The sequence below is a fragment of the Neodiprion lecontei genome, chromosome 7, assembly GCF_021901455.1.
Source record: "Neodiprion lecontei isolate iyNeoLeco1 chromosome 7, iyNeoLeco1.1, whole genome shotgun sequence".
Classification (NCBI taxonomy): domain Eukaryota; kingdom Metazoa; phylum Arthropoda; class Insecta; order Hymenoptera; family Diprionidae; genus Neodiprion; species Neodiprion lecontei.
Window position 1 is genome coordinate 26,132,717 of NC_060266.1, and position 26,398 is coordinate 26,159,114.

A 26,398-nucleotide genomic window follows, 5' to 3' on the forward strand; every position below is an offset into this window, starting at 1 on the left:
ATTACGTACGTGAATTAGATGAAGAATTAACTGAACCGTGGAGAATAAAATTGCAGATGCGTGGCAGGTTCGAATTTACCAATTTTCCTTAGCTACGAAACTTTTTGTAAGTGAGATTTTATTATTTGCATAAAAAAATTGGATAGTCATGAGACTTGTACTTTAAATGTTGAACGATGTTATCTACTTGTAAACTGTGACTTTACTCGTGAAACTGTGCGCAACAAACCTAGGGCATAGTTTTGTTACCATGCGAACAGCAGAGCGTTTGGAATCAGCTGTGCGTAGGTGAGGCACCTTCAAATTGAACAATTGGTGAACAATTGTTTGGCTAGTATTCCAGTGATTGTGTCATAGGAAGGCCGGTAAGCAACGACCTCGATGGAGTTTCGGTCGGTATAAAGGCTGTGAAGTTCCGCTTCTCCATCTTTCTCCAAGACAGAAGAAAAACAGCGCAGTCGGCACGGCAGGGTGTAAAATGAATGCCCATTAATAAGAATGAAAATTTACACAACACCACGTGACAATTCGTTGAGTTGATTCCATTATTTGTTTACTCTGCTGAAAGCAATGCGAAGAAATATGGGTTTGTTCGCTACATACGTAGTATAAATTCGGCAGTTATTTTCGTCCGCATCGTTGCCAGTACTGTATTCCTAGCGGTTGGTCAACCTGCGCGATCAGCAGGTTGTGTATACATACAATATTACGGAGTGTATTTTGATCTGTCATACGATTTTGGTAAACGTCAGGTGGACGCGATACGTAAAATAGGTCTACCGTATAAAGAATCGAACGATGGGGTGCGAAGAGTAAACGTTTCGAGCTTCTCGCAGTGAAATGATAATGCTAAAATATTCGTACGTTCAGTTCCTCAGTAGTGTCGACGTGTAAAATGGCGTGGTTCGGCGACGGTCTGTCTAGCCTGTCGAATTTGAAGGGCCAAATAACGAGTTTCACCAAGGAGGTTCTGTCCGAAGGAATCGTCGAGGAAATAGGTAAATGGACCTCCGATCCCCTTGTTACAATACCTGAGCCTCGGTGCAGCTTTCGAGTCCCTCAAAATATCCGCTTATTAGCTACTGTCAATGCACGTCTCTGTTTTATCAACCAATGAGAACCGTCCTGTTTACACGTCACGCCTGCTCGCTCAACCGCGGGAAATTTAAACAACATATGCGGAATACCTTGAAATTCTTGTGTATGTACCTACAGACGTTTCAACGCATTTTCAGACGAACGAAGCAAGGAGCTCAACGAAGCGAACGAGAAATGTGTACAACTTCAAGAGCTGCTTATTTCCAAGGATGCAGAGGTGAGAGGAATACTTGAACGCTCGTCTTTGCTTTTCGTCGCATCTTCATCAGCCTAGTAATGTCCCGTTTGTGCAGACACAAGCTGGAGATTCAAAAAGTCTGAGGAAAGTTTTAGCAATCGTATCTGCAGCGCGAAATAGCATCCATTAAACGTAACGCAACTACCGTAGACTGTAATAAACTATGCAGACCTTTGAAACTCCAAAGTATGTTAATGGAAAATTAACTTGGAACAGACGAATTTCAAATTCACTAGTTCAGTAATGGAATAATGTGGAAGCGATTCGAGACGGTAAGAAAGAAGAGGAAGGGTATACGTATAAGGGATCGAGTTTGAAAAAAGGACTGTTTTACACCACCAACATATTCATTCGTAATTCTGGCACCCCTAGGTGCCGTGGAGATAAGGGATGCGGAGCAGCAGCAGTGAGCCTATGCCTTGGTGATTAGAAAATATTTTAACAGATGTCCCTTTCCCTAATAACCGTGACTGAGTGTAATGCAAACAAGCGCCTCGCTTATCAGCCGTTATCTCCTCACCCCGTTTCAACTCCCTCTCACCCCCTTCTCCTCCCACGGGTTGTCCCACCCCGATGTTTTAGTGGTAGTTGCGCTCCGTAAATGCCAATCAATAAATTGTTACAGCATTGCGCCGCTTCTCAGAACTAACAATACCCAGTTAATACATTTATGTAAGGTAACTTACACTTAGGGTGTGGAAAGAACATGAGAACAATTCTCGCAATCAGCACTAAATTATCGTAGTTTCTTCAATCTTCTATAGAAAGATCGATCAAGTTGTAATATCCAGGTACAAAATAGTGACAAATTAATACACACAAACGATGTACGGCTTGTCGTTCAAATAACTGACGAACAAATTCCTCATCTCCTTTCTTACTGTACGAACGGTATCTTATACATCGCAGGAAAAATATTTGAGGATGAAAGTAATAACGACACTATAACGATGCATGTTTAAGAAAAATCATTACTTTTCACCTTTGAGAATGTCCGAGATTTAATGAACCGTGATATACCTAACATACTCTTATATTTTGAAAAGCCAACTCCGCGAAGAAAAGTCATTATAAAATTACGTAATAATGATTTTTCCCCTAATGTTTCGTTACAATAACGTTACTAACTACCGCTTCATAGAAAAATGAAATCGAAAATAACATTGTTCGTATTAAGAGCGTCCAGGTAGGTATAATACGCGGCTTATACCTTGTCCACCGATGTGCACCTTGCGGGGTGAGAAGGGGACCCTGAACTGTGCGACGGGTGGAGGCGGCCGGGGGGGGGGGGGGGAGGTTATCGCAGTACAAACCCGAGATAACGAGCGCAAACAAAAATTATAACCAACCTCCGCCTCGCGCGGCGCTGCGGCGAGTGGAGGACTATGGGCCACTTTGCTATATTACAGCTTGCTCGACTTCACCTTTTCTATAGACTATACCGGACTTCCTCCTGATTGTGGACATCAATATTCAAGTCCCAGACGACGCAGGACGAATATACATTATACATATACCTTATTCATCATTCATTACGGTTCTGGTTTGTTTATTTTTCATTTTCTTCTCTTTCGCGTAGTCGAGGGAGCAGATTTTTCGCGCTATATTACGATATTTTTACTGTAACGGTGCATGTTCGGAAGAAATCGTTACTACGCATCATTAGAATTGTCTGAAATTCTAGCTAACCATACTGAACCAAACATACGCATATTTTTCCAAAGCCAACTCACCGAAAATCGTTCTAAAATTATTGCCAGAATAACGAATATCTTCCTAATGTTTCGTGACGTCAACGTTACTTACGTGAACCTCGTCCTGTTTTCGTTCTCATCACGCAACCCCTTAATTTTTCCTCCCCCTCCACTGCGGAGACCCTTAAAGGCGACGACGTTTAATCGCATCTATAACTGTTATCAGTTTCATTTACATGCTTATGAAACTTTGCCAAAAATCATCGCACACCCTGGCGCCGAAACACGACTGCTATAATATGTCACTATATATACGCGCATATTGTACCTGTCCACAGTACCTGATGCGTCAGCGCATGAGGTAGTCGCCGTATATGTAACATATGCATGTAATACAGTACGCTCGACAGAAACAGGCTATTTAAATTATTCAGCGATGCGGGATTCAAGGTGGGGAAAAAATATCTAAACCATTTCCGCGGGAGTTCTTTTAACAGTCTATTTTTTTCTTCCTTCTTTCCTAACTTTCCTTCAAACCTTGTGTCTGTGGTAGTAAGTAACATGTTATACCCAAATATGAGTCTTTCGGGTATGTTGTATGAAAATAAATACTGTATAATTTACACATTAACGAAAAAGCAATTTCGAGGTGAAAAGTGTCGAAAAAATGGGGTATATACGTAGATAAATATTACACGACGACAGATACTTGAAAATGTTATATAATGTAATTTCTGCGTCTTTTTACTTCAGTCCACGGGTTTGACAATACGAAGGTTTTTTTTTAACCAACTTCCAAAAATTTGTAAAATAAGTATCATCACATATCCCGCATGTTTCTTATTGTCGCAGATTTCTCTTCTTCGTCGGCAAAACAGCGAGCTTCAAAAAGTGGTTCTGGAATATGACGCCCAGCATTCGCAAACGGTGAGTAAGCCAGTTTGAACTTGTAGTGTTTGCCTACGTAAAGATTTCCCCACCTCTATCATTATTCTTATTCCTCTCCGCTCTGCACGCTCTGCCAATCAAATCAGAAGAAATGCTGCACCGCGCCTTCGAACGACTTATCACGTCTCCGTTTCATCTATGTCAACCTAAATCACAGAGTCAAGTATCGTCAGAATCGTACAACATTTTACGAGTATGTCTATAGGCTGGTGTAACACGTATATCAGGGTATTTTAGGAAAAAATAATTTACAAATTTCCGTCAAGCTGAAGTTTGTAACGTTAATGTAACGATGCATCTTTAGAAAAAGTCATCATTTTGCAACTTTCTGATTACTTGAAATTTAGTAACCCGTTGATACAGTACAAGCTCAGATTTTGTAAATTCAATTTCTTCGGGTTTTCTAACGGTTCAGAATACTAATTTTTTTTTTTTTTTTAACGTCCAAGATGGCGCTCATTTAATTTTTCACTTTTTTCCACATTTTCTTCAATTTATGCCGGGTTCCCGTCTCATGACCACCGCGTCCAAAAACATCGATCGTCAGAGCAGAAGACTGGTCGTGATGTAAATTCTTAACGCTGATCTTTGCAGCCCGGAATATAGATATATCTACAAATATCTGCATCTTATCTACAAACATCAGCTTTACGGTTTACCCCACGAACAGTCTTCTGCTCTGACGGTCAATGTTTTTCGACGAGGTAGTCATCATGTATTAGTCAAATATAACTCATCTATCTTGCGCAGCTCCGAAAGTTAATTAAATTGTCCGGTAGGTGTCCAAGTATCAAACAATATCTAAGCGTGTACACGATTTTTTGCCAACGTCTCGAAATTCGGCGATAAATTCTCAATAGCGGAAAAAATATCAAATGTGTCATCGATCTAAAACTATCACCTGACGTTCAAGTTCCGAATTGACTATAAAAATTCATCTACGTAACATAGTAGTCGACACTAGCCAATTTTGGTAAATTTTAACACCGCTCAGTTTTTACACTGTTATTTTGCATATTTGTTTTTTCTTTTGTTTGTAGTTTCTACGAATTGTTCATAGAGAAATTAGTTTTGTCATTATAGTACGTTTCGGAAGAAATTCATCAGATAACGAAAACGGTTACGTTCTTTGGATTCTTAAAAAATAAAATAAAATAAAGGATAATCTTAAAATATTTTCCATCTGTACTCGATAAATTTAATCTAGTTCAAAATATATCTACTTGCATCCCTATGTACGTACATACATCGTATCAGTACGTGTAGTATATGCATTGAGATAATATAACAGGTATACAAGAATATCGCTTGGCGTAGAAAACACGTGTAATTACGCTCCAAGGTTTAGGTATATACATATAATAGGTATATGGTACAAAGGGGAAGAAGAAGAAGATAGGTCGGAACCGCGAAATTACCGTACGCGCCCACAACTTTCTTTTCAAACATAAATCTTACGTCAACCTTAGCAATTACCTGCAAACAAAACGAACCGTTGTTCCAAGTACCTGTATAAAGTTGCGAAGCGAGCGGCGTTCTTGTCGGATACACCGGGAGCTCTGAAAGGCTCCGGGGCTGCGGCTGATAAACCGAGGCGAAATGTTAAACAGAGAACACGGGAACACAAAAACTGTGCGTGTAGTTATACGACACACGTGTCGTCGCCTCGCCCCTGCCGCTTTTCACCTCGCGTGTTTCTTTTCCGAATGCGGGCTCTCGGGGTTCATTATCCGTCAATATTGCACACCCACCCGAATAACAATGACGATTTCGGTTTAAAAACCGTGCCGGAGATAATTTGTTCTTTTATTACAAGGTGAAGTTGTTCTTTTTCTATTAATTCACTGAGAGAGAGAGAGAGAGAGAGGAGATAACACAGGTCTGCAAAAAAAGATTTTACTTCAGCTTCGTGGGATGTTTTTGGCAAATCCTATATTTTCCAGAGTTCTGCATCCAAAAATGACTTCCATTTCCCTCCATCACGTACAGTATGTTTGGAAAATAGAAGGTGTTCGCATAAAAAAAGCATAAGAACAATGAAAAAACCACCATTTCATTACATTGAATTAAAAATATTTCTTATTAAATTAAACAAACAATTTCTTGACAAAATTTACTTAACATTCCGTGTTCATTCTTTTTGCCTATGAAACCTTTTCTTCTTATCTTCGATACTTCTCCGAACAGGCTTCCGCTTTCCATTTTCTATTTCCCTGTTTGTATTTATTTTCGAATCTCACTCTAACACGTATTGAACGGAAGTAAAAAATCACTTTTGCATAAAATTTTTATAACAAAGAATAGGATACCAGATTTCGAGTTAAACGGGAGTTTCACTCTTAATGAAACTGCAAATACGAGTTCAAGAAAAAACCTGACGTGATGGAATTTTTCCAGTATATTTCCCTGTTTCAGCGAGTAAAATTCTATATTAGAAACAGTATAAGAAACCTGTGCAGTTTTTTAGTTGCAGACCTGCATAATCACGGCAGACTACGTTACACTCGTGCAGCAGTCCGCGATTCATTGCATAACGAAACACACGCGCGAAGAGTCGACATGAAATTCGTTACTAGCTAATGTTTGCCTCCATCTCCGTCGTCGGCGAAGGGTGTGCAGGCTTAAAAGTCGGTTAGATACGTGGTTCGTATCTTGGACCAACAAAGGTGAGTCCACGACATTCTCGCTGACGTTAAGCCCGCGTCTTTTGTAGACACGCGGGATGCTCTGAGGCCCGAAAGAATTACTTTACGATTATTGTTGTCATCGAATTTTTGCGTACCTACATGTACGTCGCAAGCGTTACTTATTTTTTCTTCTTTTCGTTTTTCAACCTTTCCGAGTAAACCGGTACATCAGGCATTCCTTTCCGACGTGAAACCCGACGGAGCCCAAGAGCTAGAGTTCACCTTTGACCTGGAGCCGGAAGTCCTGGGACTTTTTTATGCCAGACGTTTCCGTTTTCTTATCGAAAAATACTTCGCGGTGAAGACGATAATGTATAGCCGGAGTGGCGTAAATTTGTCGAGGCAAAAAAGTGGACGCCGTTACACCTCGGTTAAAAAAAAAACTAATCTGCACACGGGCTTCGTAAAGTCTGTGGAGAATTTCATGGTAAGCCAACCAACGTTTGGCCCGCACTGTTTCTGATCTGGTTCAAAAAAACTTCAGCAGTTGCTAAAACTGAAACAGTGTTCTGAATTTTTTCACATTTTTTATTCAACTGCTCTATTGTTTATAAATTATATAAAAATTGCTCCATGATCGAACCGGTCTAGAAATGTTCTAATTGAAAAATAGAAATTACGAGAATTTTTCGGGAATTTTCATACCGTTCAAAGAATGTTTTAGCTGACAAAAAATATTTAAAGGTGCTGAAAAAAAATGGAAAAACAATCGGTCCATCAGGATCTTGAAATTTTTGGAATAGACATTACGGTTTCTGAGTATATTTTGAGTATTTTAAAGAAGGTCCATTTCAAAATCAATTTAAATATTTTTAAATAATTGAGCAGTTGAATAAAAAATTTGAAAGATTCAGGCTACTGTTTGAGAGTTGGGGCAAGTGTGGACATTTTTTTCTCAAACAAAACTCAGAAATGGCGAGGGTCGGACGTTGGTCGGGTTCGCGTGGAATCCCTTCTGTGTGTGAAATGCGATGTTGAAAGAGGATATCTGGCGCGCTCCTGCGGTTACTTTGTACGTAAAATGGTAATTTGTGGTGAAATCGAATCGATATTACCCAGGCTGCACCGATATCTCGTTACACCAACGCTGGTACATGTATAATAAGAGCGCGTAACTAGACAGCTGCGGATGATTCGCCGGTAGGCCCGTTGTTCTTGAACGCCGAACGAGGAAGCGGGGCGAAAAAGCTTCCCGCGATAACAACGGGCGAACACAGACAGGCGAGCTTTTGTGATAGGCGATGACGGTGTAACGCATAGGTTTGCCGGGTAAATTTTTGATAGTGACTATGACTACCCCGTTCCCCCGTCGGCTATAAATGCGGCCAGCTTTGGGGAGGCCGTAGCCTGTCCCTGCCTCTCCAAGGTCTAGGATCATCGAGTGTTCGAGAGAGGATAGAATTCTAGTGTTTCTCGCCGCTGCTGCGCCGACGTTGTGACTACCCAGTTGCAGGGAGCGACGATTACGAGGATCCCGCGACACTCGCGTGAGTTGAGAAGTCCTTTTTAAGGGAAAAATAACGTTAGAGATCACTTTCGACGACGCTTTTCTTTTATCTTTGGCCCAAAGAAGATTTCAAGCGTTATCGACATTTTTTGAAACTACATTTGATTGCACAGGGGGCCCGTTTCGCCCGTCTCTCCCCTATATATCTTCGAATATCGAAATCCATCTATCTGAAACGTGAAAAAGGGGTTAACAGCTCCATTCTATACGCAATTCTTAACAAAGACAAACGAAACACATTTTCATTTGACGCGAAAATAAAGAAATGGCATGAATTTTGGGAATCTACTACTGAGATTTCGCAGAATCCATGCCGTTTCTTCATCTCTGCGTTTATCGACAATACGTTGGGGTGTTTTTGTTCAGAACGGAATCGTCGTGCCCTTTTTCGCGCTCGAGATACGCGAACTTCGATATTTGGAAATAATTTACACGACAACGTCAAAATCGACTAGGACACCCCCTTGACGTCCAATTTTACGTCCACATCGTGCGTGGCCTTTGATCACCAGCTGCGCCCGCAGGTTGTAGTTTGCGTACGTCGATGGTACGCGTGAACGCGCTTAAAAGCGGAATACCCTGTACATTATAGGGGCTGCAGGCTACAGCGACGTACCTATGTACCGTTGCAAGGGGGCAAGGAAGGATTGGCATACGATAGAAAAAACAAGGAAACAAGAAAACGAGAAGGCAACAGACGAGTCGAGTTATACGTGTATCAGCTGGGGAGAAATTTATGCGCGAGGGAGTTCGAAAGACGAAAACAAACCGCCGTTGCGATGTGACGCAATGTGTGTGTGTGTGTGTGTTTTCTCGATCGGAGTCGCATTCGAAGCTCCCCGGTTTATTCTAATACGTATACCTATCTATGCACGTACGTGTGTAGCGTGGCAGAGCATTTTATATATGCATACAATATAAGCAACGCAAATTAATGGAAATTCTAATGACACGGTGAGGCGGAGGGCAGCGGGGGTCATACCCAGATCTCGAAGTGGGCTCTGAACGTTGAATAACGAGCCTGATTGTAAGTCGGATATACATATACATAGCCGCATACTTTTAACGCGTTCGTTCTCTCGTTCGGAGAGACAATTTCGATTGTGTGAGACGTCCATCGATTCAACACCGCCTCGGACAATATTCTCGTTAATTCTTTTCTGTTATACCGTACGTGGTCGATGCATCGTTATACATCCTGTTATACAATAATTTCACTTCACGGCAGTTATTTGAAGTTCGTCAAAAAAAATACTCCACATTTCGTTACGCGTAGATGAAGCTTTATACGATACTTGTACCGCGATGACCGTAACTTATACAAAAACATTCCCTGCGCGTATCTGAGATTGTTTGCCATGCCGCGAGATCTATGGTGAATCATGATTCCCAACTATGCTATATACGTATGTGATGTGGCAAATAACCGGGGCGGGGTTGAAGTGCCGAATTTGAGAAGTTGCGAAAGCGCCTAATTCCTCAACAGATTTCTTCATTAATTTTTTTTGCAAGGTAACAATGCCACGCGTACGATTACGAGTCTTTCGTTTTTTTCGACAGTTGGTATAATTTCTGAGCATGAGATTATTATCATCATTATTATTAATTCTTACCAAACTTATCATCGCGCGAAGTCACCGTTCGATGCGAAGAACAAAAGGTACAAAAAAAAAAAAAAGGCTAAGATGAGAACGACGACGACGACGACGACGAGGCAGCTAGAGAATGACAAATATTCCGATAAGATATCTTATATATTTGGTTCGCACGTGCGTTATTGCTGCCCAGCCGGGTGTCTCTTACACCGACACCCACATACAGGTATCTATGCAGTACGTACGTATGTACGCGTGTATTCATACAACATGCCAACGTGTGCGGGTCACATAGGCATATTATTATAGGCGGTTCCTATAGTTCCGTTCCTCGTGAGGCCGCCTCTCACAATCAGTTTCTCCGTCACCTCCGCAAGTGCATGCCGTGCCATGCCACGCCACGGAGGCTCCTCCTTGTCGGCCGGACGCGACGAAGAGAACGTGTGTTCCTCCGGAGGAACGACGACGCCGGTACCGCGATACTTGCAAGCCTTACCGTCGGTCAGTCAGTCGCGTCGAAAGCGTCCCGCGGTTCGCCTCGCCGAGGTTAGAAATTCATCTTGCGTATTTTATTTGACATTTTCAGAGATTGCGACTACATGATTCGCGATTCTTCAGAGAATAGCCAGCAGTGAGTGTGACGTTGAAAAGAAGAATAAGCAAATAACTAATCGATTCTTGGCTCTTACTTGTTTATTTTATTTCTTTTCTTTCTTTTCAATTTCCGAAATTGCAATTCCTCCATCAAATATTACCGACGTACTTATCTTGTATTATGTTCATTTCGCGTTATAAACCGCCAATATCGAATCTTGCTCCACGTAACTTTCGCAACTTATAGTATATACCATGATTACACGTATGTGGGGCTGAAGTTGTTATACCTGCACTCTAGATGCAAAGTATAACGCATTCGCAGACATAAAGGTAACGTAAATTTTACATCCTTTTACCAGTACATTAATTCGTATTGACGATATGTCGAAGGAGAAATTTAAAAAAAAAAAAAAAAATAACGATGTGTTTCTATTATTGTAACTTGTATAGCATCGTTAATAACGGAGCACCTGTGAAAAACAAATTAAACATGCTAATCAACGAGCCGCGCAAGTGGCCTGAGCCAAAAAAAAAAAGGAGGCTAATACATATACATAAATGAGAAAAGAAACGAACAATAAAACGCTAATTCCAACCTGTGACTCGAACGTATATAAAATGCGTTAGGCGGTATGAAAATTTGAACAAGTTACAAATTTCAAAAACACCACATCCCCTGTACAAGTTGAGAAGAGGACCAATAAGAACGAAACGAAATTAATCAAACTTTATCTCACATATTTGCAAAGCACAGATCGACCTGCGAGGATGAACGAAGAAGTATCATTTTTCTCGTTTTCCTCTGAAGTAGGTAGACATCGGTAGAAACGAATTTCCGATCGATCTCGATGATACACATAAGGTATACCCAATATTCAGTTAGTAAAATTCAACAGGTCAAAGCATAATGAAACCGTCGTGCATATATATAGTAATCCATTCATAAATTCATCAAATTTCCATAAGCTTTGTGCAGCTTCGTGTATAAACTACGTGTGTTTGCACCTATAACCTGCCTATACATACGTAGGTACGCGCGTTATACGACACGCATCGCGTCTACAGCTTTGAACGAAATATTTCACACCGAGGTATATACGTAGCACGTATTCACGTATATTGCAGGGTATACCTATGGGCGTAACACTCGCAAAGAAAAACCGAGTTCACACTCACGGTCGCCATATTCGATTCATATTCTCTCTTTCTGCCAACAACGCGTGATATTCCGCGTGCACGGCAAAATATGTTCATTTACTTTCAACATTATTACGCGTGCGCGTATGTATATCGATATTGTACAACCCTCGTCGTCACCTCGTTCTATTTCCATTTGTTTTATATTCTAAATACAACATAGGTACAGTTGTAAAAAAAATCTCGTCCGATCGAGAGACTGCAACTGGCGGCACAGATGATCTCCATGGGGAAAGAGAAACAGATTTTTCACATCTATGTTACATACGTGCATGCGGTACGCAGTGCGTTATTATACGCGAACGCGTTCTATGTACAAAGATCAAGAACGACCAGTGCACTGTACGGATCAAGCGCGACACGGAAATTTTTCATATATTCACACCGTATTCCATTTGCGACAGAAAAGTTATGAGAAAAAAATTATTCACACAATCCGAAGTAAATTGTGAAAAAAATTTCGCATTGGACCGAAAGTATGTTTCAAAGATATTGTAATAATCTTCGGTATACCTGTGCGGTAGCTGCTACACGTTATAACGACTCACGTAATAATTGTTTTATGTACCGTATGTACGGAGTACGCGTGTGTTGTACCGTACAGCTGTGCTCGCGGTTGTTTTTTTCCGTTTTTTCTCTTCAATAGACAAAAGCAACAAGTCGGTGACAAGTCTTCTCTTCTCTTTTCGCGTCTCTCCATCTCTTCATTGTCCCCCCTGTGTACATATGTACAACCTATGATATACCTTGCAGGCGTTACCCACATGCCGCATGAGTTTCTCGTTAATACATGCGTCAGACTGCAAAGGAGCGCGACGAACTTATTGAACCAACTTTATCTCTTCACACATTTGCAAACCTTCGTCGTTTTGACTCGTTCGCAATTTACACGAGGACTCGCCTCCGTGCTCGCGGGACTCTCGACGCGCTTTTATCTCTTGCCGAGGAACGCGCTGACTCTTAATTTCGGATATATCATCCACCCAACGATGTCTAGTGGCAAAGTAGTCGCGTTGTTGCCTCAAGTACAGGATATAACGATATCTCTTCCATCCATTTTAGCTCTGTTAGATGCGTCGTACATGCTTCGAGCGAGCAACGTGATTTTACAATCAGAATTAAAAGGAGAAACTCCGCGAATACGAAAATGATGGATTATACGTTATTAATAGACAGCGAGTGTATAAGGATATACGCAACGTACGCGGAGAGAATGAAAGACCAGATATAACTGAAAACTGTAGGAAAAGAGAGACGCGTCAGATATTTTGGTAAAATATACTTGGTATATAAGATGCAGAATTTATTCCATAAACAGTAAAAAAAACATACAATTGGCACGGGTATTTTTCGCCAAACGTTTTGACGTGTCCATCTCTCCCTGCAGTTTTCAGTAAAATCTGGCCTTTGTCCTCTCTCCCTGTCCGTATCGCGTGGAAGTAGGAAAGAAATTGAAATGAAAAAAATAGACATTCAATTACGTGACAGCTGTACAATGTATTAATACCGACGTTCGAATGTATGTCGTGTACTCATTGGCAGCGCTAAATACCTCTCTACGCCATACATAAAATAAAAACCTCCTCCTCCTCCTCGTCCTTGTCGTCCTCGTCGTCGCGGAGCGATCACCGCATGTGCAATGCGCGTTTGTCGTTACGTCACTGCTCGCAGTGTCGTGCCGCGTTTATTATACCATTATTGCTATGAAACACCCTGCACGTATACACGTATTGTATGCCTACAAGCGTGTCGTCGAAGCAAGCCACCTTCGCGATTCACGTGTCACGCGTATGGATGTGCAGCACGGGCATCGACGGAGTTGCGTATGTTTGTACATACGTGCAGGAGGAAAACGTGCCGTATGTGTGTACGTTTTGTATACGTGCGTACTTTCGTACGTACGTTTGCCCAAGGCTCGGAGTCGAGGGCTAAACAGAGGAGTCGGACGATGTGCACGCACGTTGCACTCGGTGCGCAAACTTAAGAGTCTCGAGGTCGTAGAGAAAATTGAAAGAGAGAAGTAAAGATGGAAAAGAGAGGAGGGGGTAGGGGACAAAAAGTAGAAAACTTTATACGCAACTGCGTGCCTGTGCATATGAATAATTGTTCGTCGTTTGCGGCGACTTGTTCTTGGCTGATAATTGTGTTTCATTATAGGTACGTAAATACGTGCGTTATACGTGTACAACGTAACGGTGCGTTAGGTGTAAAGCGTGAATAGCGTTTGCACCAGCTTCTAATCTTTTTGCACCTTCTCTCTTCTCTGCTTTTTTCTGCTTCTTTCGTTAGATAACATGCACACTCGTTGGTTACATGTAGTTATACGCAGTGTATGTACCCGCGGGCTCGATCTTAAGTAGAAACCCTCGCGTCCCGTTTCACAGTGCAAGCTAAGCAACGTTAATCGCTGTATGTACACGTCACACAAGCTGCGCGATGCTGCAGGAAGGCGCCATGATTCGAAACTGATCTTGCCATTCGCTCAGCAAATTATTCGAAGAACCGTTATTCTCAGTATCCTCCTCCTCCTCGAGCTGGCACGTTTCGTTTGACACACGATTTTTGCAAAAATTACCAACCAGGAGACAAAAAAGGTCTAAGAAAAAGAACACGTTCGTGTCTCAATCGACGGAACCGACGGAACAAAGACGTGACGTAGTTCTGTACTGGATTCACAGCATGGGTAAGAAAAAAGAAATTGATGATAAAAAGTTCTCTGAAATAACACGTAATATGTGTAACGTAGGTAGGTACATACGCGTATAATCTTCTTCGGAATCGCGTTGTACGAGAAATCCAAGTAGACCACCGGCACAATTAGCCGCATACCCAATCATAGCCAGACCCGGCTTATCTATAGGTTCTGTCAAGCGTGCGCGATTAAATTTAACTGCATGTACGTATACCTACACGGTGGACGGGAACCGTTGATTATTGTCGACCGATCGCTCACTTCCGTAGTACCTATACATTCGTACATCGCGTATGTTCCATCGTATTGAAGTTAGTAACGTTATCGTAACGATTCGTGCTCGGGAAAAGCGGTTACTTCGCCATTTTGAAATTGTGTCAAATTCGGTGAACCGTTATAAAACAAAACACACTCATTTTTATAAATCTTAGTTTCATCAAAATCATTTTAAAATTGAGAAAATAGGGATTATTTTCCTCCATGTTTCGTTACGTTAGCGTTACTAACTTCAATCTTGTTATATTCCAAGGTTCAACTAAATTCCTGATTTCTCAACGATCCCTCGTTGCATGCGGCCGAAATTTTCATCGAATCTTACCATTGTTCTACTGCTGGGTAGTTAATATTTTATCCTTGTTATATATATATATAGGGGGAATCGAAATGAAACAGAGAGAAAATTGCTTACGATGTAAATGAATATTTAGAAACGGGCAATGCGCGCGGTATAATACAAAGGAGGGAGAGAATTTAAACTAGGCATATATGAACTGCGACCCGCATGTAATAAAAGCGAGAGGAAGTTACACACGGACGTGAAACAGGTGAGACAGCCGCGAGTCTCCGGGTCACCGCGTGTGTTTCAGAAACGGGTAAAAAAGAGAAAAGAAAAGAGAAGAAAAAAAAAAATACTAAGCTAACAAAGCCAACTGGCATACCTCTTCGATATCTTGACGCGGGCTGTGTAAATACGTTGCAGGACGGTATAAAATGACGTTTTGTTCGGCGCCTCCTCCTCGTACATACACTCGCATCTTCGTGACGGTGCAGCAGGGCGCGCGGGTCGAAGAAGAGCCGGTGCTGTAACGCGGCAGGAAAAACATGAAAGAGAAAATTAGCAAAATTCTCCGAATTTTAAGAGTCGATAGGAGGAGAAAAGGTTTGCATCCTAGCTAAGTGTCGGTAAAATGTCGATGTAGAAATATGCGTCCCCGTAACAGGCTTCGCTGTTCTACCAACTGGTACGGGAAACGAGGCAAAGAAATTGAACGAATTTCCCCTAACGTTCGAGTCAAGTTTCCCGCATGCGGCTCGCGTGCGTTACGCCACCGCCTCGTACCTTATCCCAGCGATTCCGCGCCTGCGGCCGGATTGATAGGGACTTCCTTTCCCACGTTCGCTATCAACGTGGCTTAAACTCGTCCCTCCGGGTTACCCGCGGCTTTGCGCTTCGTTATTTTCTGCCTCGCATTGCGCAGCTCCCTCCGTTTTACCTCGTGCACCCTGGTTCGCCGTCCCACGTAAGGCCGATACGAACGAGAGAGAGGGAGGCGCGCGTCGGGTGCGCAAAGCGGCTCCGAGGCATACGGGTCGTCTGCAATCGCGCGATAAGCCCGCGAAACGCTCGGCGCTAATCGTATAAAGCGAGTCGATCGTGCGTGAGAGGCGATTTGGAGCGCAGAGTTTAGCAGGCATGTGGCGACCCTTCGGCCACGGCTGGAGTCCGACCGACTCCTTCGTCATGCAAGTCAAACGACGCATTATTCCTTGACCTGACCCAAGGAAGCCTCCTTTCATATTCATCAGTCTTTGCCCAACCATTTATTTTATATTCCTTTGAACCGGCATGCAGGCACACGGAGCGCGGCGGAACCTCGGAAACGCGTCTTTGCATAAACCGTTCGAAATCGACCCCGTCGCGGCGTCACGAACGATTTTACATGTGTCGCCGCGTCTCCGCCGCCGCCGCTGTTACTGCGACCGATATCCGATCGGCTTTCGAAAGGAATAATTTCTTTTTCCCCCCCAACCAAATCGTCTCGGAGTATCTAATTTTTTATTCACGATAATCGATCACAGCTCGCATTGACGACAAACTTGACGGCGTACAACCGCGAGTAAAAAACGAGGAAGTATTACGTTATTTCTATTATAGTATAAGCAGGTAGTGTAATATAAATTCGGAGACGCAATGATTCGTTATTTTGATGATAAAAACAGTTCCGATGACACGTTCTCTTTTATTTTATTAGCTACGTACGATCTGCTGTTTGTAAAACACGAAGAAAAAATTGAAAAAGCAAACTCGATGCCTTCTCAAGTGTGCACGTCGTTGTACGTGTGTAATTGCACGGCGCGTTACGCATCTGCGCGTGTGTGTCTCGCGCATATTGATATCGTGTGCTAAGGTAGAAAGCATTGTTCGACAGGCGACACGAGATCTTATGTAAAAGTGCGCTGCTGCCTTCCCGCGTTTTCCCCTCCTCACCTCCGAACCCCTGCAATGAAACGAACCGATAACGCGACGCCGATATGCATGGCAGTTGCAGCTAGCGTTATACGTCGGACGGTAAAGTTTTACCGCAGAGGCCTCGTCCTCGCGGATCTCAATAAATCGTCGTTTGCGACAATACGGAGGCGCGGAGGCTTCGCTCTGCTCTTTCGCTACACCTTATTTGCGACAGACAAACACGGCGCATCGCTTTAATCGCGAATAATACGGATTTTTTGCTATCTCGTCACTTCTTCCCAGAATTGGTTTTATTTTTTCGTATCTATACGTATCGACATTTTCCAGGACGGGAACCACCAGAATGACGACGGCTCGGCTTTCTTTTGGGACCCTCCGTCGGCCAAAAATCGTGATGCGAAAAAGGATAATCAAACGAGGCTCCTCCAGGAGCAACTCTCACAAGCCACCGTAAAAATTCGCGAATTGGAAGCGGAACTGAAAACTGTACGACGGGTAAGATGCGTTTAGTTATTCGGAAAATAAAGATCTGCCCCCGATCCCTCCCTCTGAAGAAAGATCTCTGATTTAATAAGTTGCAAACCAATATTCGCACAGGTGAACGCGCAAAGCTCGAAGGAAGACGTTCTCGATTGTCACCAAAAAACGGAACTCCTGCGAGCGAAGCAAGACATGATAAACCGTATCATTCAAATGGGTGAAAAGGTGTGTATGAAAATAGCAGTATACTTGTACCGTGTATAAATAAAATTCAGGAGGCTTTGGTGAAGAAAAAATGCATGCTTTTACAGAATCGCGAAGCGGAAAGGAACATGAAACGTCTTCAGCTGGACGAAGCTGTTCTGGTGAATGATTTTCGTGGCATAATGTCACAGCTGGGATCAACGGAGCAGCTAGATCTTATTCGGGCAGCTCTGAAATCTTTGGAAATTGAAAACGAAAAGGAAATACTGACGGGGCGCGAGGAGAAGTTTGACGTGAATGAGAAAATTATGAAATATGACGATGGCCAGTTTGAATCGGTCTGCCTGAAGACCGATAACGACAATGGAACCGCTAAGAGGGAAGACAAACTTAACGGGGACACGTCAAACAAGGAAACCGATCTCCTGAGGAGAATCGCTCAGCTTGAAGAGGAAAACGTCGGCCTGAATACCAGTATCGTGGAACTGGACCAACAGCATTCGGAATCAATTGGTACGGAGTGTGTTGTGAAACATGATGTCATACGATACTTGAATAAAAATGTAACTCCCGTTAGTAATTTGAATTTTCTTAAATATCTGATTCCAGAGAGACTGTTATCGATAAAAGAAGAAATGCAGAACAAGCATCAAACGCTTCAAAACGCCTACGAGCAGCTTTATGCTGAATACAACAACGCGCAGAGTAAACTCGAAACCGTAAAATCAAAGCTGCAGTTTGCCGAGGCAAACAACAATACGATCGGTGCAGTTTCCTCCACAAACATTCGGGAGGTCGAAGAATTGTCGAGAAAAGTAAAAGAGATACTGCGGAACGAGGAAATCGAGGAACAAGATGACAGATCTATCTTCGAGACTGTTGCCGAGAAATACGTGGAAAGTAAATGGAAGAAAGATATGCTAGAAAGAAGACTGACCGAGGTAAGTAGGGAGCTGAAAGACGTTGCTGAAATGAAAGAATCAGTGCAATTGGAATGCGACGACATGCAGCTCAACATCGATTCGTTGCTTGCGGAAATTGAACATCTAAAGTCTAATTTGCCATCGATTCCCGAGGCGAGCGAAGAGCGCGTTGCCTCCTTGGAGACCGAGACCGAGTCCTTGCAGGAAGAAATCGATCGTCTTCAATCGCAAAACACAGCGACTAGACAACAGAATTTCGACTTGGTAATGGCCGTGCACAACATCGAAGCGACCCTGCGGAACCAAGAGAATCTGGAAGCCGAACTGAGGAACACGAAACAGCAGCTAGAAATCGCCCAGCAACAATTATCCGGTGCTTCGAAAAACGTCGAAAACAATGAGAACATGCTCGAGGACTTGAGTCGCAGGTTGCACAGCTCATTAGACGAAAATAACGAGCTTCGCGCGACGATTGATGAAATGAAAATGGCCCAAGCGAACTTGGAACAGCGACTGGAAGATCAGATTGAGTCGACAAAAAAATTGGAATCGGAACTTGAGAGCCTGCGGGAGGATTTGAAACGTTCGGTTTCGAATGAAAAGCGGTTGGAAGGTGAAGTGAAAACGCTGCAAGATGCGAAAAGTCGAATTCAGAGTGACCTCGAAACCGCATTCCAGGAACGAGAGGAATTGCAAACTTCGTTCGATCCGCCTAACCAGGTGGCTGACCTGGAATACGATTTGTCAAATATGAGGAAAGAGTTGGACGTAGCGTTGAGTCAGGCGGAAATCCAGCAGAGTGAAATAGAAAAATTGTCCCACAGCAACGAGAGATTGGTTAGAGAGAATTCTTCGTTGCTCGATCAGCTGGGTGCGACTCAGGACGAGTCACTGGACAACATAGAACTCCTGAATACGGAAATGGTTCTTCTTGAGCAGAAATATAACGCATTGGAGAAAGAAATCGGTGTTAAAACGGCAGAACTTGCCGAGGCCTTGGAACAGCTTCATGTCAACGAAGGAAAATGCGTTCGGCTTGAAAATGAGTTGGCAACGTGCAAGCTAGTCACGGAAAAATTACAAACTGAGAATGGAAGGTGTATTGACTTGGAAAATGAATCGAAAGTATTGAAAGCAAATCTAGAACATTTTAAAAATATCGAAGGAAAATTTAAAGATAGCGAGGATCAATGTAGACAATTGAAAATTGAGTTAGAGTCTGTTAAGAGCGAAGCGGAAAATTTAGTAACGGTAGAAAAAAAATGTTGCGAACTCGAAGCCAAGTTGAACGACTTACGAAACGTAGAAGCAAAACTACAATTAGCGGAAAGCAAATGTATTCAGCTAGAAACGGAATTGAGAGATATTCGATCGAATCAGGTGGCTGGTGCTACGCTAGAAGAGGTGCAGAGAATTAGTGATGAGATGAAAGATGTTCGAGAAGCATTAGCTGAAAAGACGCGTGAGAATGATGTTTTAATTGCTGAAAACGCAAAGCATTGCCGCACAGAGAAATCTTTGGTGGAAAGTAATCAAGATTCGGCGGAGATGGCCAGAGAAACTATCAACGGCTTGACTCGGCTGGTCAGAGAGAAAGATGCCGAGATCCAGAATTTGAGATCAAGCGTGACCGGAAACCCCGTCGATAAGCACGAGGAGCAATTACTAGCTATGAAAAAGGAGAGGGACGAGCTGGTGAATCTTGTTCAAGTAAAACATAACGAAAGCGTTCAATACCATCTTGAGATACAAAGATTGACGCAATTGGTAAACGAACAGCTGACGAATAATCAAAAACTGAAGGTGGAACACGACCGAGTTTCGGAAGCGGTGAAAGAAAAAGAAGCTGAACTTCTTTGGGCGCAAAACGAGCTTCAAGTCGTGCGTCAAAGACTGAAGAACTTCGAGGAGTCGAATAATTATGGTGAAAACTGCGGGGTGGTCGAGCATTCTGTCCAATTAGCTCAAGCGGGGATTCTTAACGAGAAGTGCAACGCGTTGGAGGCAGCTTTGGTCCAGGAGCAATCTAGCAATAGAATTTTGCAAAATCAGCTTGTAGAGAGTCAGAAAAAAGAGGCGGCTGCAGGAAAGGAATTGGACCGATTGAGAACTCACTTGATGGAGATCGAGGCGAGTTACACAGAAGAAGCTCTCTCAGCTGAACAGAAACAAAAGGAACTTGAAGTGAAATTGATGCAAGCCGAAGAACGGGTCAAGAATAGTTCTACCGTTTACACTTCTGCGAGTATCCGGGCTAATCAACAAGTCGAAACGTTACAGCAACAAATGGCTCTTATTGTTCAACAGAGGGATGAGATACAAAAGAAACTATCCATATCCGAAGACAAGGTTTTGGCGCACGCAGCTTCTCTCACCAATTTGCAAATTGTTTTGGAACAATTTCAAAGCGGTAATACACATTAGATAACATAACTCTTGATCGTGGATTCTTATCTGAATTCTAAACTCTCTGCCTTTATCGTTCTTGTGAGATAAGATTTTGCTAATCATTTTTCGTTCGAATCCGTTACCACGAAAGTCTTACACCATTTGTGTGTCATATTTCATTCATCCTGATCACATTGAAAGTGTTTCGCGCACATTGAGCAACCAATAATGACAGGAAAAAATAAGCATTTAATTTTTTTTTACAATAAAATAACGATTTTCCGGTTAACCGTTAATAATTCAGCCTATGAAATGAAATTTGGAGATTTCGGATAATGTGGACAAATTAGTTAATGCCTTATATTTTTTTCAGACAAAGACAAAGACATTCTATCGGCAACAGAAAAAATTCAGCAACAACTTGAGGAGTCTTATGAAAGACAAGCGGAACTTTCTGACGAAATTACCAATCTCAAGGTTGGCATCTAATGTTTAATGATTATTATTGGATTCCGAACAGACCGTTTGTAAACACGGAAGAAAATATTCGTCTATTACCGTAAGACTGATTCATTTCGTTCAATTTTTTATTGACAGGATCAATTGATCGAAGCTAAAGAATGCTTGCAAGCAGCGTCAAGACTGAGCGAACAACTGGATAAAAAAACTGAGAGAATCGAGGAACTGAAACAAGAAGGTATTTTGATTTTTATCCGGAATGAATTTACGTTTTATCCTGCATTTGGCTGCATTTTGTTGGTTTTGATAAAATCTGCATGAAGATTGTTGATTGGAGCATTACTGTAAACTGTAGAGTGTAGAATATAATTTGAAGTATAAATCGCGGAGGTCAGTGTAAAGTTTGATTGCAAAAATGGGTGATCTGTTTTTTTTAACTAGAATTAGACTTGTCTAGTTTTCAGTTTTCGTATTCACACTCTACCAGTTACGCCATACACGCATAAGTTTATACAACAAGAGTACGGTTTGTCTATACGGCTTAGGCACAGGGCAACGTCGCAGAAAGTGATTTGAAATCGGAAAACATCATTGGCCAAACTTACGACCCAAGAAGCGCTTTTTTAAACCTGTATTTTTGACTAGATTCTTAAACTGACTCAGCGGGCTGTGCCTAAAGCAAATAGACAAACTGTAATACTAATAATATGTTGATTGAAAAATTTTTTTTTCACATACATACATTTTTGTGTAAACGTTTACCATTATTTTACTGAAAATTTCAGCAATACAATTTGCGATAGCCTCAGACATCCAAATACTAATTGAAAATCCCGAAACATATCCTAGCAAGGGTTTTTGAAAAATATTGAAAGCATCAATTTGGCTGTGGCCTGTGACTAATACACAAATAAAAACAGTATAAAAAAAAGAGCATAAATAAATAAGCACATAAACAGTCCGGTGGCGTAGTCAAATATCAGCTGGTAATTCTGGGATTGTAAAAACTAGCCCAGGATTCTTGCTGGTATCCGGCTACGAACTGGTCCAACGCCTTTGCACACTAAACAGCATCTCGTCTGGCTCATGCATTGCCATTGGTGCCGGTTTTCTTACTTTTCGTTTTGATTTTTTATTCATTATAATATAAGTTATTTTTTATATCGCACATTCGTGCGGAGGTATTTTTACAGGATAATTTATGATAGAGCGGTATATTTCCGCATATTTTGGTTCTTTCATGATCCCTTTTTGTCATGAAGTTTATACTCAATATTTTCGCTTAAATCGAATACAATTAGGATCTAGCTTTTTTTTTTATTACCTTTATCACATGGGTCTCACGTTCAGAATGGCACTATCGAAAAAACTAAACTTCAATCAGTTAATGATGTAATAGCTGACAAGCTGTTGACATATTGATTAGAATTTTTACTTACAATTGCATATTGCACATTTTTCCGGCGAAGTAAGTGCTGACATTTTAATAAATGGCTTTTATTATACAGATTGAAATATACTTTTATCATTCGTTCTTGTGCAACGTTCGGACGATTATTTCAAACATGCAGCATGAATCCATATTTTTTTTCTACTTTCTTATCATAATAATTTATCCACATTACAGCACATCTTTTTACAGCGTTGAATATAGCTTTTGCGGGATATCGAATATTTTTATCATTTCAATCGACTGTCGAGTTAATATTTTTCTTCTCAAAGTTGTACGCCCTGTATCAGTAACGTAGCAGTTTCATGTAATTACCAAGTCTTACATAATAACATTGCAGTTAAAATGCATATATTCCTTGAGATAGCAGGTAGTTAGGTAATTCAAGGACTGGCGACTAGTTTGAACAATGTACCTATGTCGGCGTTCATTCTAACTATAGACTGAAAGCGACAAAGTTTATTTGAAATATCTTATTCGTACCGGCAAAGCTAAATTGTCTTGCAACTTCACAGGACCTAAAACTTACTGCACGGTGTGTAACAATTTTAGTTTCAATATTACATTTTTTAATCATTCTAGAGATGTAGTAGAGTTTTGAATGATATTAAAATGTGATGAAAGTGCAAGTCGAATATTACAGTGTAGAATAATCGTCGAGTGAGGTAGTTTATGAATGTTAGAACTGTTTAATATTTAGCATACATTTACATAGTTTGCACGAATATCTTATTTTCGCGTAATACGTCAGTTATAATTATCGTCAGATTAAGGAAAAAAAAAAAAAACTAGGCTGAGATTAAACAATTCAATTTCAAATCGAGCTACACCAATTAAATATGAGATTCCTTTAATGCAAAATAAATTGAAGTTATAAGAGAGGGGAAATATACACTTTCCCAAATTTTAGATCCACATAGAGTTAATCAAAGATAGAAATGAAAGAATATTTTGGTAGCGACAGAGTGGGTAATCTCATGCGGTAACTGTGAGCGTGTTGATTATAGGAGCTCATATTACCTCGTGGGATTTCCCACCCGCTACTACTATCCTACAAATTCTCAGAAAATAAGAAATAAAAATTTTGAATGCATATTTCCATTTCATCAAAAGCTAGTTCTGAAATCTTGACACGGTTTAAAAGTATTGAGAACAAAATGAACCCATGGAACGACTCTGATTTGAAATTAATAGGTTTTCGTTGAGTTTTACAAACGTAAATCGTTTCGTTACTTCACGATTATGTATGTACTGTCGAGTAGTATCGTTTGCCAGCTTGCGGTAACTAGTGCGATCCGAAATGCATTAATTTAATATGATATTATTGTTTTTAGCAGCATGCATCAATATAATTATACTTTATTGAAATGGCATGACAAGAGAAGAATGCAGCATGTTTAATCGAGTTGTGAGTGTGAGTATTACATCAGGTACTGGTGTAGCCTCACGACGACCAGTACTTGTGTTATACTTGCGCTTATTGTCTCATTACCTACCAGCCTGAAGCCACGCAACGGCCGAATGCACACATTATACGAATTAAAAAGTGCCCAATATTGATTTCCTTGTTGTTGAAGTATCAACCGGTGAACTTTAAGTGACGCAGAAACGTTTCTACTAAATGTCTGACTCATTCATAATTTGTTATCCAAATTTATTGTATGCGCATATTCTGGCCGATTGGCGATCCAAACCAAATTAGCAATATTTAATTTTCATGCGCAGCATGATATCATGCATTAAAGTTACATTTAAAAATAATACATCATTTTTTTACAGTTGCTCGGTTAACAGAGCTAGTGAGTACCGCCGACGATCGAATACAAGGAGCAAATAAAAGTGGCGAGGGAAAAGTAGACAGGTTCGCAAAAATATTTTTCACAGTCAGTTGTTCGTCCATGTTCGTCTTTTGATACGATGGTCACACGACACGCAATAACACGTTATATTTTTTACAGGGCTCTCTTGAAAAATTTAATACTCGGCTACGTGTCATCAGCAACTGGCGACAAGTTATCGGTACTCAGAGTATTGGCTACCGTTTTAGATTTCAACGAATCGGACCGAGAGAAGAGCGGACTGAACAGCCCCGCGGCAAGCGGCAGCTGGTTTGCTGGGTTACTGCGAAGCGGAGGGGTTGCTCAATCTAAAGTAAACTAATCAATGTAGTTTTTTATTTCAATTCGTCACTTCTCAATTAGAATGACGATTTTAGATATAGAAATCCATATGTTACGGATTATGAAACTTGTAACAACACGTTAATGCTTCCGCAGGATCAAGAGGCATCGTTATCTGCGGCGTTTGTCAGGTTTTTGGAAAGTGAATCCAAGCCAAAAGCTCAACTACCAGCTTTACCAATATCTACTACTGTAAATAACTGTTGATTCATTTCTAAAGTCTGCATCTTGGGAAATGTGTATGTCTATTTTTTCATCGTGAAATTTCTATTTTCACAGCCGCCACCTCGCCCGGGTCACAGCAGACAACATTCCTCTTCGTCTAATCAATCAACCCTACTCTTATCAAATATCACATTGCCGACATTCCCAGATTTCGTTCCTGCCAGGAATACCGGCTCCATTCTAAAGGAGGTTCTGAAGGACAGCTGATATTGAACTTGTCCTCACAAACTTGATATTATTATTTTTTACTCCTCATTGCACATGCTAGTAGAGAGAGGGAATTGCGTTGTAAAGTTCTTTTTTTTTGTTCGATAGTAGAATCCATTGGGACAAAAATAACAATACCGATTTATTTCAAACGTATAATTCGTCGAGAATGCTATGGGTACTGAGTTACGACTCGTATGTAGATAATTGTCCTAAAGTTAATTCAGGCGATGCGTAGATGAGGTATGAAAAATTGCTCATGTACCGGATAGAAATTTCAAATTTCAAAGTTATCCAGCACTGACTGCACATTCGTCTTCCTATCTAGATTCAGTGCCCTTGTATGAATATCTATTATTATCGTTCTCACGTGAGCGGAGTTTGTAAAAGTTTGGGACAATGATTTGACAGTGATTCAACAACATACGTGAAATGCGTCACACTATCACTGTTCGATGAATTTAATAAATTACACGGAATGCGAAATGTAATGAAAAAGCCGGCTTCTGAATTCTGTATCATCAATTTGTTGAAATTTGTATTAAAATGTGTATAATAAAGATTATTTAACTGTATACCGCAATAATAACGATAATAATAATTTGTTTATATTGCAAAATGTCAATCTGCGTACATTATTCCTATACAATTTACAAACAAACCGGAAAATACATTGTGATTACCACTCGAAGAAATTTTTTTTTCGCCTCCGAAATTCTTCAAATTACATTCTCGTAATTTCACGCGTTTTTACATTTAAAAATTAGTGATCATTTCGTACAATAACCACATCGCATGTGGATATCTGATGTAAGACTACGACTATTTAAACACTATATAAATTATACACTGCATCACTCGCACGGAGCAGTTTAAGCGCGAGAGACTAAAGTCGAAAATTGAACGAAATCACAGCACGTGTGATTTCTCGCGTATTTTCGGCCATCGCGCACAGCGGCGAGGCAAAGAAAAGTAAGAGGAAAGGAAATGGCAAGCGCAGCATGGCGGCAGGCGATCCTCGTCGGCGCGACGTCTTCGGGCGCAAGTGAAACGCGCGAACGCGTAGCGTTTTACCCATTCGAACGATTGCAGGTCTGATTCAGCGTATCCACAGCCTGCTTCGTTTCGCATCCAACGTTTTACAACAACGATCAATTGA

General features: G+C 41.2%; 2 protein-coding genes across 6 annotated transcripts in view; one reads left to right on the forward strand and one right to left on the reverse strand.

Annotated features, from left to right (window-relative positions):
• LOC107223082 (band 4.1-like protein 4A) overlaps positions 1 to 26,398 on the reverse strand; it is a 54,152-nt gene that overhangs the window by 27,035 nt on the left and 719 nt on the right. The window contains exon 1 of one of the 3 annotated variants that reach the window (XM_046744573.1): positions 3,143 to 3,162. The exons of the other annotated variants lie outside the window; for them this stretch is intronic. The gene's annotated coding sequence lies outside the window, so the exon portion shown is untranslated. Of the gene's footprint in view, positions 1 to 3,142; positions 3,163 to 26,398 lie in introns of those variants that run through there. 3 annotated transcript variants of the gene reach the window in all.
• Positions 679 to 25,814, forward strand: LOC107223079 (thyroid receptor-interacting protein 11). 3 transcript variants are annotated; one of them, XM_015662652.2, is made up of 13 exons: positions 679 to 998; positions 1,236 to 1,315; positions 3,883 to 3,957; positions 17,051 to 17,218; positions 17,321 to 17,428; positions 17,515 to 17,920; positions 18,017 to 20,740; positions 21,092 to 21,195; positions 21,316 to 21,415; positions 24,407 to 24,488; positions 24,586 to 24,778; positions 24,904 to 24,999; positions 25,087 to 25,814. In XM_015662652.2, the coding sequence occupies exons 1-13, from the start codon at positions 896 to 898 to the stop codon at positions 25,237 to 25,239; spliced, it is 4,392 nt and encodes a 1,463-aa protein (XP_015518138.1). In that variant the 5' UTR covers positions 679 to 895; the 3' UTR covers positions 25,240 to 25,814. The 3 variants fall into 3 exon arrangements, with proteins under 3 accessions (XP_015518138.1, XP_046600525.1, XP_046600524.1); XM_046744569.1 differs by lacking the exon at positions 3,883 to 3,957; XM_046744568.1 differs by lacking the exons at positions 679 to 998; positions 1,236 to 1,315; positions 3,883 to 3,957 and adding exons at positions 10,142 to 10,313; positions 10,663 to 10,694.